The sequence below is a fragment of the Lingula anatina genome, chromosome 9 (genome assembly GCF_051362555.1).
Source record: "Lingula anatina isolate TDL-2025a chromosome 9, LinAna3.0, whole genome shotgun sequence".
Classification (NCBI taxonomy): domain Eukaryota; kingdom Metazoa; phylum Brachiopoda; class Lingulata; order Lingulida; family Lingulidae; genus Lingula; species Lingula anatina.
In genome coordinates, this window is record NC_141775.1 from 139,530 (window position 1) to 152,058 (window position 12,529).

The following is a 12,529-nucleotide window of genomic DNA, read 5'->3' on the forward strand; positions in this document are numbered from 1 at the left end:
ACTTTTAGTTATAGCTTATTTAATAATGAGTGAATAGAGAAAAAAGTTACAATTTTGACATTTCATTCTTTGAGTTGGTAATTTGAAGGCACATGGCTGACAAGCTGAGTCTGTTACTTTTAACCCTTCATTTTCTAGATAAACTATTCTTTTCTGTAATCATTTGATTATAGATCGTGTTCCAATACTGATCACCCTGATTTGCCTGTATTTCTGGGATAAATATGGCTCTGCGGCCTTTTCCTGTATGTGACCCTACCTCAACTACTTGTATATCAAAGAACAATGCATAAAATCTTTAGAGATGTTAAATTGTAATCAGCTACTGTGGTATCAGTTTCACATAAAAGCTTAAGTCAGGTTCCTTGGCTAACAACTTAATTACCAAGGTTACATGGTCACATGGGAACATCTTACCCTATCAGAAACAGTGTTACAGCACTCATGGGAATCCTGGTCAACTAAGCCATGGAACTGACTTATAATTTTATTAATTAATTTTTTTTTTTTTTTTTTTTTTTGTGAAACTGGGGTCTGGATGATGTTATTAATAGTACTGAAATCATCATCTTTAAAAGGAAAACTTGTGCATATCTTGCACTGTATTTTATGTAAAGACATAAATAATAAAATGAAATGTAACAGTTTTAACAATATAATAATTTGTAAAAATATATATCTCTTGTTAGTAATCACAAAATTGCTTTATGTTGCACCCCAGTTGATAAGGCATTATATGTATGTATAAGTCTTTAACAAAGAGTAAGACCATGGTTTTACAACATGCAATAACTATCTAACCATATACATGTTCAGAAGGTACATTGTACTAATGACCAACATTAATGAAATTAATGAACCTAAAAAAAATGTGCACAAAATCAGTCGTGACTGAATAAATCACTTGACCAAGTGATAAAAAATGGAAGCATTTCAAATATAATTTGACTTAGCAAAATTACTGTAAAAAAACTCCAGATTCTGTGATACTACTTTTCTAATAAGCACCTCAATTTGACATTCTATCTTTTTTGTTGTCAACATGTAACTGCAGCCACCTGCCATAGAGAGATGTGAAGTCTTTGAGTGCATTCATAGTGAAACTATCTAATCAGCTCAGCAGGGACTCTCACCAAATGCAATCACCTGCCATAGAGAGATGTGAAGTCTTTGAGTGCATTCATAGTGAAACTATCTAACCAACTCAGCAGGGACTCTCACCAAATGCAATCAGACGAACAGATTAACACGTTATTTCTGACCCACTCGTATAATCACCAACTTGTCCGTTTTCTACTCAGTGCCACAGAAATACATAAAATCTTGATACAACTTTGCATTGGTGATCCAATTTACTAAGAACATGGTAAAATGTTTACCCGAGTCCTGACAACATTTATTTTCGTTGGTTTCTTTAGGGTGGTTATGACTAGCCTTCAGCCATCTTTATCAGTCTCCTAAAGATGGCTGACGGTGCGTTAAAATATTTCATGTGAGTGATACAATTTTACTTATAAACAGATTGTGACAAAAGAACTTTTGACTTATGCCATCTATCAAATGAATGAAACTTTTTTAACATGCCCACATATTATTGACTTGAAATTATAATGGAAGATTTATGCTATAATTAAACATTCTTGAAGCTCTAGAAATTCTTCACCAGTTCCCCTTTTGCCACGAGAACGAGGGTCAGAAGTGTTCAACTTGGTCTTTTTTATTCTGGCTGAAGGCCAAGTTGTTGATTCCATTTTCTTCCTAGTAACCCTCTTGAAGCTCATTTTCTTCCTCTTTCTGGAAAAAGAACCTTGAACCATTAAAAATTCACTCTTCAGTTATTTATAGATGTTGTAATGTTAAAAAGATTAATTGTAATTTATCATTTCATAAACATACCTTGTACAGACATACAGATATGTACTAACTAGTATAATAAATGTCTTATAACAGACAAAAACTCAACATTAATAATGAAAACAACTTACTATCAATACACAACAACAACATCAAGCTGTAATATTTGTTATATAATAAGTTTTATCCTTAAAATAAGCAAATCCTGAGTCTTAAGGCCAAGAAGTTTTCAAAAATTCAGTTCTAAATCAAATTAAACATCATACTTGATAAAAGTATTTGTGTTTTAATGCAGTAACTGTTACTTTGAAAATTAACCATTATGATAGTCATTGCTTTGATCTTTTTAGTTTAATTAGATGAGATTACTTTATTACAGCTGATAAGTTTCTATGTAATCAATTACTGCTGATGTGACTTTTCCCTCAAATTAGTCCCACCACCACAGGTATGTCTATTTCTATGGATAGAAGACCAGTTATGTCACAGACAAAAGGTTGGAAAGAGAGAGCTATATTCAAGCCAATATACCGCTAGAAGCACTTCGAAGTGTGTGTGCATGCGTGCGTGCATGGTGCATGTGTGTATTGTATTATGAGTGTGTTACGTTTCTGTTTGTGAACGTGATCTTCACATTAACTTAAATGTACTTGTTTTAATCCATATTTCTTTCTTCAAATCTTGAGTCCCCAAACTATTCAACACATGTATTATGATATGTGTCATGATTTTGATCATGTGTAACAAAATTACCTGATGCATGAAGACATCTGCTGTGGAAGATATAGAAAAGATGTGTAACTGTTAGTATCACATCTATTATCTAAATAATTATAGTATTAAATTGCTCTGCAAAGGAAAGCCAGAGAAACTTTACAAACATGCGACATGCAGTTTTCTTTTTTTTTTTTTTAATATTAAAAAGAATAGCTTCTACATTTACACATAGAGATATTAGTATTTCAAATTGTGAGCCCTCTAGAATGAAATGAACCAGCATGCAAAAAGAAAAAAAAAATACATATTAATCAAAACTTTGTAAAGTGGGCTGAAAATGTTTGATTTACTTTTTCATTAATGATAAATTGTCATTATTTGGTAATAGATACATGCAACTATCATTAAAATTAGAATGTCTAAAACATAAGATTATAAAAAATGTCAGATGAAAGAAAAATGGCTCAAATAATGCAAGAAAAAAAAAAAAAATATATATATATATACATATTTATATATACCGTCTCTGATTTCCTACAGCAACAACACCATGAGAACAACAGTCTGTCATCAATGTCTTCCCTTTTCATCGGGCCTGAAAGTAGCAAAAAAAGTCATGGTATTTACAATATATAAGTGGTAAAACTGTTTTAGATAAGAGAATGAAAGTCAATTGTGCATCAGCTATCAGAGACAGGCCTCACAAATAAATTTTAAGAGTAAGTTTAAAGTTGTGTCTTGTTCGAGTCAAGAAAAAATAACCCTGTGCTTCAAGCATTTTATTCTCTAACACAGGAATGTAAAAGAAATGAAATAAAAAGGCAAACATGTGACCTTTCAATCCGTATTTGTGCTTTAAACATTAACTGGCCTTAAATGCCACACTGTTTCACAAAACTGATTACAATCAAATTCAGATAGCATGATGCCCATATAACACAATTAATACAATACCAAAGATCACATCTAACGCAATCAGAAACAGATCACATCTAACAATCTTTACCTTCCTATGGATCACATCTAACACAATCATTACTAGATCACACCTAACACAACCCATACCATACAACATTTCACATCTAACACAATCCTTACCATGCTACAGATCACATCTAACACAATGAACACATCAGATCACATCTAAAACACACTACCTGTGATCAAGCTGATAACTGTACCAAATACCAGTGTGGTAATCAATCCCACTGCACCATACCACATGTAGGACACTGTGTACAACCTGGTGAGATCAAACCTGGAATATTATCATAAATATAAGGACTGGGAAATTTATAAAGATGAACTAATACTAGGTATAAAACATACTACACAAACAAAATAGGTCAAATTAATGAAATAGTAACAAATAATATAATTTGCTAAATAAACAAAAGAAAAATTACTATAAAAAGGAATTACCCAGATTCTCTGTCTTGGGCAGGACTGTCTGAGGCCAGCACTGATGGCACTGTGGTCAAGTTGGTGACCAAGAGGTCAACAGCTGAACTGACCATGGAGGCGTTTCCGTCACTCAGACACCCTGATATGTTGGTTGGCAGGTAATTAGTGGGGGGTTTGTGCAGGTAAGCTCCAAAACTGATCCACAGGGGGAAAGCTAACCCCAATATACCACCTATCAAAACTCCCTGCAAACAAACTAGAACTCATTACTATCATAATAACAATCTTTATTAGTTCTAACGCAATTTTTACAAAAGCTATGACCAAACAAGTACACAAATAGCATAATGAAATAGGTGATGTGTTCATATAATGATTACTTTATGCTAATCAAAATTCCATATGAAGTCATGTTATAAAGTGCACAAACACTAATCACTTCATAACAATGATTAATCAAAAAAAAAAAAAAAAAAAAAAGAAATCCTAAATATGACCAGGGTGACTACACAATTGTTTAAGTACCCAGTGGCTTACGTACCAGCCAGTTGGCAAAAGGGACCAAAGCTCCCAGCAGGAACATCCCGAGTAGGGGTCCGTTTGCCGCGCCTTGAAAACTCAGCCCCAGCTGCATCACAGTGCCTCCTAATTGACTGGTCAGGAAGGCAAAACCAATACAGAGAGCACCAAAGAAGATCACTGAATAATGTATGGTGAGGAAAAAAGTAGGTAAAAAATATAAGTATAAATAAAAAGTTGGTAAAAAATAGAAGTATAAATGACAAAGCAAAAGATTCATTCTGTTATTTAATACTAAGTCAATGAAAAAGTATTAATTCTAATACTGGATCTGACTTTGAAACAGAGATCACTTTCTTTTGACATTATCACAAAACCATTTTTAGGTGAACTAATTTTGAGTTGTCACTGGTGTCACGTGATAAGGTCAAAACGCTATGATCTCCATTTCAACATAAGATCCAGTATTTGAATTATTTTGTCATTATTTAAGTATTTATCATTACATGTTTGGTTTGACAAGGTAACTGCACAAGGTAAAATTATAGTGTATATACTACTAAAAAAACTGCCATATTCCATACTACACACCAAGCCCCTTGCTGATCCAAGTTTTCTTCCTCTCTGCAATGTGGTTCAATTTTGGTTTGAAGACATCCTCCCAAGTTACTGCTGCTAAGGCACTTTGTGCTGATGATACAGTGCTGAAAGTACATCAATAACAGTAATAACAGCATGGTAACATTAACAGTATTTTAGCTAAAGCACTTTGTGCTGATGATACAGTGCTGAAAGTGCATCAATAACAGTAATAACAGCATGGTAACATTAACAGTATTGTAGCTGAGGCTTGAGACGTTTGTAGAGAGGATACAACACAGCAAAGACGCTAATTATTAGTAGCAATAACATGATGGCAATGACATCCTTGTTGCAAAGGTTGCAAAGCACATTTTGCAGAGAATACAGTAATAGTGCTGCACATATACCAATAACATTAACAGTAACCTCAGACAACATTCAGGGTACCCTGTGTATAACAGGTATATAGTATCTCACCTAAGAGCTCCACTAAGTATACATGCTATGAACAACCCTGGAACCCCAGGGTAGCTGAGCTGGTCCATCAGAAAATATGGAATGATCTGAATGACAAGAAGTTAAATATAACTATAAAATAATATAACTTACACAACCACTGTCAATGTTGTGGACAATATTAATAGGAAAAATAAATATAAAAATTGAAAATAAGGAGAAAAAGATTTGATTTTGACAATTTTTCTAATTACCTGATTTGCATTCTTAATATACTTGGCCTTCAGAGGGTCACAGTTGATGCTGGCATAGTAAGCATAGACCACAACCCCAGCCAGGCATATCAGGCTGTACATTATAAACCATAGCGGAGGATTCAAAATCATCACTCTGGAAAAATTAATTTTACAATTTTTTTCTAATCAACACAGCATTACTCACAATACTCCATTAAAAATAAGTCAGATATGTTTGTGTGTTCATACTTCATTTAGTTTTAGTTTTATTCTGAACATTGCATCATCTTTGAGGGCTGATTGAATTAAATCAAACTGACAGACAGACAGACAGACAGAAAGAAAAACATACTCTAAACATCACAGTATTTTTATGGAATTGATTGCTCAAACAGACAGATGGACAGACTCGCACTTTCTCCTATGTCCCATTCTTAACACATTGTGACAGCATCTTTGTGGGAATGAATGCTCAAAACAAACAGACAGACAGACAAACAGACAGACAAACAGAGGGCCAAACTCACAGTTTTGCCTTGGCTCCCGTCTCCACATTGCAGTATCTCTGAGTACTGGCCTGATTGACACCATAGAAAGCCACCAGCTGCAGCGTGCCTCCCACTATGATGGCCCAGAAAGTATGCCGCTTGGTGGGGTCTGGGTTGAAACTATAATAATAATAATAATAAGGTATTTTACTCTTATAGCATTACACAGCTGATGAAATTCTTCCCTGAAAATTACTGGGCTTGTATCTTGAAAAGTTGTAAACTTGGACATGGCATTACTGAGCTCTTATATCATATATTGCCCACTGGATTATGAGAATCAATTTTCAAATCAACCAAACATTTTTTCTGTGTCAAACTGAAACCAGATCTTTCATAACTGTTGCAGTGATTGCAAACTGCGTATTTACAAATATCTAAATAAAAACAAGGCATACTCAAAGAAATCAAGTCTTCCTCCTTCATCATTAATGTTCCATACTTCTTCCAAGCCTCCAACTTTAAGGCTCCCCTGTTAAAAAAAAAACTTAGTCTAACATTTGAACATTAAAAAAATATAATGATTTTTTAAATAGTTATTATAAACATAACATAAATACAAAACTTCAAGTCTGTTTTTTGTCTTTGTCTACAGTCTTTATTCACTGACCCATCCATTCATTAATTCATCCATTCCTGTACTACAATGTACTTCTACTGCTGCTGCTGCTACTACTACTACTATTATTACTACGACTATTACTACGACGACTACTACTACTACTACTACTACTACTACTACTACCTGGATGATGATAGCCAGTATTCCTCCAATCATAACCAAACTTTGTAACACATCTGCCCATACTACTGCCTTGATACCTCCCTGGAATATAATTAATATTAAACATCACCACAGACCAATTTTACAGTTATAGTCATTCTTCCTAAAAAAACAAATATTATACTTCACAGGCCTATTTACAAAAATGTTTCAAAAATTTACTTTTAACTGATCAATACATATAGACTTATATAGTGCAATTTAATAACAAGGCAGCAAAGCTGTAAAATGTACAGAAAATAAGGATGTACAAATTAGGTTATTTTCCCAATTTTGATGCAATAATACATTATGCTTAACAGCAAAGTCAGCATCAGATTTATGGTTGGATCCAGCTGGTCTTAATTCAAACTCAACCTGTAGTGTATTTTCATTAACATGGATCACTCCTGTTAGTTTGAATTCAGGGCCACACTGCAGGGTAAGACAATGTGTACCACACTTACCAATGCTGTATAAAAAGTAGACACCAGTCCAACACTGAGAATAGTAGCCCACAGAGGAAGACCTGTCACTGAAATGGAATGGAGTCAAATACAGATACCAATTCTTGTTCTTATCTAAGGATAAGCAACATAAAAAGTTAACTATATGCAATTATTAATTGTTCACATCAAATGCAATATCAGTACAGACAGTCAAACAAATATCAACTAAAAAAATGCTCTGTTGCAGCGTAAATCACTCTCACCCCTGATAAAACCAACTCTCTAATATAATGTCACACTATGTTCTTAAATCTCCTTTTAAGATTTTAGTCAAACCACTGCCTGATTATACATGCATACCAGGTGCTAGGTCACACTGAAGAGTCACCATATTTACCTGCCTCTAGAGCAGTGGCAGGAGCATAGATAGCAACAGACATGATGAGGACCTAAAGGGAGAATAAATACATGTATAATCAACATAATCAATTAATGGTTTGTTTATATCAAAAAGAAACTGATGTCAAAATGATGCATTTTACAGATACTGAATTTTGAAAGTCATAAATTATGACAATAAAAACATTCCTACTGATTGGTTGTAACAACTGAAAAGCAGGCTACCTTATAGTTCTATTCCATTCACTAAAAGAACTACTAAAATGCTATACAGAAATATAATTTTGAATGGTTCCAAAATTATTCAACTGAAAGAATGATTATTTATCCCATTGAAAAGAATGAGTCCTTACCAGAACATTTAGAAGAAAACAAAAACTTCTACCTTTTTTTCTCTAAAAAAATATTTTATATTCTTCACCTTAAAATAGCCTGAACTGCGATCAGATTTTTCTTGTTGTAATCAACTGTCCCTTGAGACAGCTGCCACTTACTGTGTAGATCAAAAGAATGACAAACCCCAAGATCCTGACAGACTTAGATTTGTACCTAAGTTCCAAGTACTGAAAATAAACCCAAAGACTTTATCATTTCATCATTCCTCATATTTGTTCAGAAAATGGAAATGTGGACAACTTGAAAATATTTTACTTTTACAGAAATTGTTTGAAAATGGTTATTGGAGAAATGTGCATAATTATATTACTCTCTTATGATAATCATAAAATAAATTTGATAGGACCCTCTGCTGCAATGACCTCTCATCTGAAATAATTCATAAGAAATGATAGAGGGAGCCACTGCTGCACTGACCTCATTCACAGATGTCAAGCGTAGGGGATAGAGAAGAGGTACAAAGGTCACACTGGCCACTATGGCAGCCAGACCCAGAGAATATGTGAACAGATAATATTGCGTCCCCTGGTAATACATCTCTGCCGACGCTCCAAGGATAGAAATAGCAGAACATAGCGACACCAGTAAAGATACAGCGACAGGAGCCACCTGGAATGTTAATACATGTATCTCTATAAAAACAAATTTCAATATCATTAGACAAGTCATGCTGGAACTATTAACTTCTGAATCAGTAAACATTTTTAATGGATAAAAATACAAAGAAAAGCAGTTGAATTAAATGTATTATTTGTTTTTTATCTACAAGTTGCAATTACCTTTAGCTTTCGATCAGCTGTCAAGAACTCATGGTTGGTCTTCTGTTTCCCGCCACTTAAAGAATAGTAAATCCCTGTAGCAGCTGACGCAACCAAAACAGCCACCAAGATGACATAGTCCGCCCAATGGAATTTGTTGTCTGTGGGAGTCATCCTGAACTGCAAGACACATTTCTAGATATATATTACTGCTGTATATTAAGTTATCATTATCTTAACCCAACATAACAATAAGTCAGAAATCCCGTACAAGATTTGTTAAAAAGATCATACCAAACAGCTAAAAACCACAAAGTTTAAATCAAATCAGAAAAGTGGTGATATATGTCTAGCTAGCCCACTGCAATATAGACTGAATAATATGTCAGCCAGCCACTCATTGTTGCTGCACAGGAATGCTGGAAACGTGGTATTCTGCCTGCCTAACTGCAGCATGATAGGTGAACACAATCAACAACTTGTGTTACAGTACCAAAATAAACATTTTCATCATGCATTAAAAACAACACAATATTCCACACAGTCACATTACATCTGCCATGTCTGTCTGCTAACCCACCAGTACCTGGCTCCAGCTTACACCAAATAAAAAGACACCTTCTGAGATAAAGTGCATATATATAGCAGACACTATACCTTATTCATTTTTTACCTGACTGACATATTTTGACCTATCACCAGTAAATGATTGTGCACATGACATTTTTGTTTAGTAGGCCATGGAAGAAACGATCACTGCATGACATCATAACACCAACCTCACATGGTCCACATCATACTTTAGCTGGGTTGGTCCTACTCAAGGGGGATTCTCGCTAGAGTGCAGTCAGTTACAAGTAAAATAAGCTTAATGTCCGACACGCCTCTTAATTCAAGCAGCTGCATTGATTTAGTTGATTGCTCTAGCGAGAATCCCCTGCAGAGCTGGACCATTCCAGCTAGTAGTTCTGCGAATGTGCCCTAAGTCTATGTTCCGTTGATTATATTAGTCAAGCTCAAACTCAAGTCAGTTCACGTCAGCTTCTAACTGAAAAATACTGAGAAAGACAACCACTGAGTAAAGTTCAAACTCAAACAATATACAATATTTCATAATATGCATCAAAAATCTTTTTAACAGAAACAAACACACTACCCAGTTTATTGCACTTACCAGTAATTATCTTGAAAAAAAAGCAATTTTCTCCCAATAATTTACAAATCAATGCTCAAGTTGCCTCTGCACTAAGACTCAATTTTTTCAACTGTGCAATTTTGAATTTGAATTTATTTAAAAATAACTCACGTCTTGTTTGGTCAGGATTTTTCAACGGCCATTATATCTTTTTGGTATTTCTGAATTAAATATCAACATCAGACACTTTTACTTGAATGGTTTTATCTCTTGAAATGTCTGAATTAAGAAAGACAATTAAGTTGCTTTGTAGGATATAAAGTTATAAGGCTGTATTCCTAGAGCTTTTAGATCGATCTATCCCTGCAGGGAGTCTCAATAGATTACTGTCAGATATTCCGCCTTAAATGTCCGTCCCGCCTACTACAAGCCGTAAGGGGGTAATTAACTTTCGTGTCCGCTCGGCTGACAGCTATTTAGTGTGAACCCCCGGGGAGTTAGGTCGAGCTTCAGCACAAATGTGCTCTCTTTGGAAGGTGACTTGGCACAATCTAGTAATACCTCACAACAAATAGGATAACTCTCTCTCTCTGTGGAAGGTGACTGGGTGCAATCTAGTAATACCTCACAATTAATAGGATAACTCTCTCTCTCTGTGGAAGGTGACTGCATGGGTGCAATCTAGTAATACCTCACAATTAATAGGATAACTCTCTCTCTCTCTGTGGAAGGTGACTGCATGGGTGCAATCTAGTAATACCTCACAACAAATAGGATAACTATCTCTCTCTGTGGAAGGTGACTGGGTGCAATCTAGTAATACCTCACAATTAATAGGATAACTCTCTCTCTCTGTGGAAGGTGACTGGGTGCAATCTAGTAATACCTCACAATTAATAGGATAACCATGTCTCTGAAACTGATAAATCCTAGATGGACTATAGCATGAGACCGGGGTGGTGCATACAGTAGCCTATGTACCACAGGCCTGTAGCCAATTATTTCAAGGGGGAGGGATTTTAATTAAAAAAATTAAAATTTTAAATTATGTTCTGCCTGAAATATAAAACAGACCCTCTCCCCCCTAAGTAGACCTAACCTAAGAACAGGTATAAAAGTAGAACAAATTTTGATTCAGAGCTGAGCTCTTCTGGCCAGGGTGGTGGTTCTTTAACCCCCCCCCCCCCCCCAATCCTCCCTTTCAGGCCTGCACCAGTAATTACTCAGTAAGTGACCCATGTAAAATGGCTATCATGTCCTGACCAGCAACAGTGAAAAAAAAGCTACTGGCCTTTTAAAATCTTTATCACATACAATGTGGCCATCAAAAGGAAAATATAATAGAGATAAATGATTGGTCAGCAGGTGAAGTTATTTATTATTTACATCAAGGTCTTTATTATGGGAACTGAGCATGCATGTGTACACTAGCTTTTTGTACCAGTTTTACATACATGTACATGCAAGCACTCACACCGATAATTATGTTTGTGTCCTTTGCTGCCTATATACCTGGTATGGAAAAGACAATGTCTAGTGGATTTTGTAATTCTAAGATAGAAAGGCCAGTCCACACGGTTGTACCGCTGTATCCACTGCTAAGGACCAGCCAGCGAACATGTAGTCAGTATGGGCTGCACAGGGGTGTACGTGTACATGTATCAGCACGGGAGGAACTATAGCTATTTGTCCAAGAAAACGGGTAGGGGGGTCTTAAATCTTGCTTGCCCAGTCATCATATGTGCACAGTGGTGTTGCTTGCTTAAAGGTGAATGAAAAATTGAAAACTCTGTTACCTACTTCAAGTTCAGTCTTGGCTAGGTCATGGTCAAGACACCTTATTTTTGTTGTTTGATTTCATCCGCATATTTTTAACAGTTTCGTTTGTTAAACTTCGATCTACTACTAACACATATGCCTCGTACATCTGCAGTGCGCATGCGCCATGAATGGCTTGTTGGACAACATAAATATTAATTGATCTTTTAAGACCTTTGAGCTAAAAGGTCCGAGGGTTAACCGCGCGTTTTCCAATCACTGACACAAGGGCATAGTTCTTATGTTATTGCACTTTTTTTTTCTTTCAAATTTTGGAAATGGATAATCAATTGTCGTCAGAGTACAGGAACCGCTACAGGTGGATTTCAGAAGCGTAACCAGGCGTACGCACGGATGCACTGTGCGTTCAATTTTTTGGCCAACCTTGATATTATTATCGATAAATTTAATGTATTTTTCACGGAATATAATCAAAAATCCCCTTCGAGCTGGCTCTGCAATCAAAAACGAATGAGGCTCTCGTGCGTCCGTGCA

At 35.4% G+C, this 12,529-nt stretch overlaps 1 protein-coding gene across 11 annotated transcripts; it reads right to left on the reverse strand.

Annotated features, from left to right (window-relative positions):
- Positions 1 to 2: 2 nt before the first annotated feature.
- On the reverse strand, positions 3 to 12,164 carry LOC106171591 (sodium-coupled monocarboxylate transporter 1). Of its 11 annotated transcripts, none has more exons than XM_086995753.1 (20): positions 12,017 to 12,158; positions 10,388 to 10,437; positions 9,861 to 10,139; positions 9,103 to 9,261; positions 8,741 to 8,932; positions 8,422 to 8,490; positions 7,926 to 7,977; positions 7,547 to 7,614; positions 7,059 to 7,142; positions 6,715 to 6,788; positions 6,296 to 6,436; positions 5,787 to 5,922; positions 5,554 to 5,639; positions 5,086 to 5,198; positions 4,517 to 4,674; positions 3,994 to 4,220; positions 3,729 to 3,829; positions 3,093 to 3,166; positions 2,608 to 2,627; positions 3 to 1,794 (listed from the first exon to the last, which is right to left on the reverse strand). In XM_086995753.1, exons 4-20 carry the CDS (start codon positions 9,253 to 9,255, stop codon positions 1,620 to 1,622), a joined length of 1,923 nt encoding a protein of 640 aa, XP_086851879.1. In that variant the 5' UTR covers positions 9,256 to 9,261; positions 9,861 to 10,139; positions 10,388 to 10,437; positions 12,017 to 12,158; the 3' UTR covers positions 3 to 1,619. The 11 variants fall into 11 exon arrangements, with proteins under 11 accessions (XP_086851879.1, XP_086851876.1, XP_086851877.1 ...); XM_086995750.1 differs by having other exon boundaries at positions 7,062 to 7,142; positions 9,755 to 10,139; XM_086995751.1 differs by having other exon boundaries at positions 2,608 to 2,624; positions 9,755 to 10,139.
- Between the last annotated feature and the right edge of the window lie 365 nt (positions 12,165 to 12,529).

What these genes read in the sequence shown, in the direction of transcription:
- LOC106171591 (XM_086995747.1), bottom strand. Translation starts at nt 9,805, where the DNA reads ATGTCATGTGCACAATCATTTACTGGTGATAGGTCAAAATATGTCAGT. An exon ending in GGAAGACTTGATTTCTTTGA is followed by an intron (nt 6,437 to 6,714) that starts GTATGCCTTGTT and finishes TTATTATTATAG; the next exon opens with TTTCAACCCAGACCCCACCA. An exon ending in ATACTTAGTGGAGCTCTTAG is followed by an intron (nt 5,199 to 5,553) that starts GTGAGATACTAT and finishes ATGTACTTTCAG; the next exon opens with CACTGTATCATCAGCACAAA.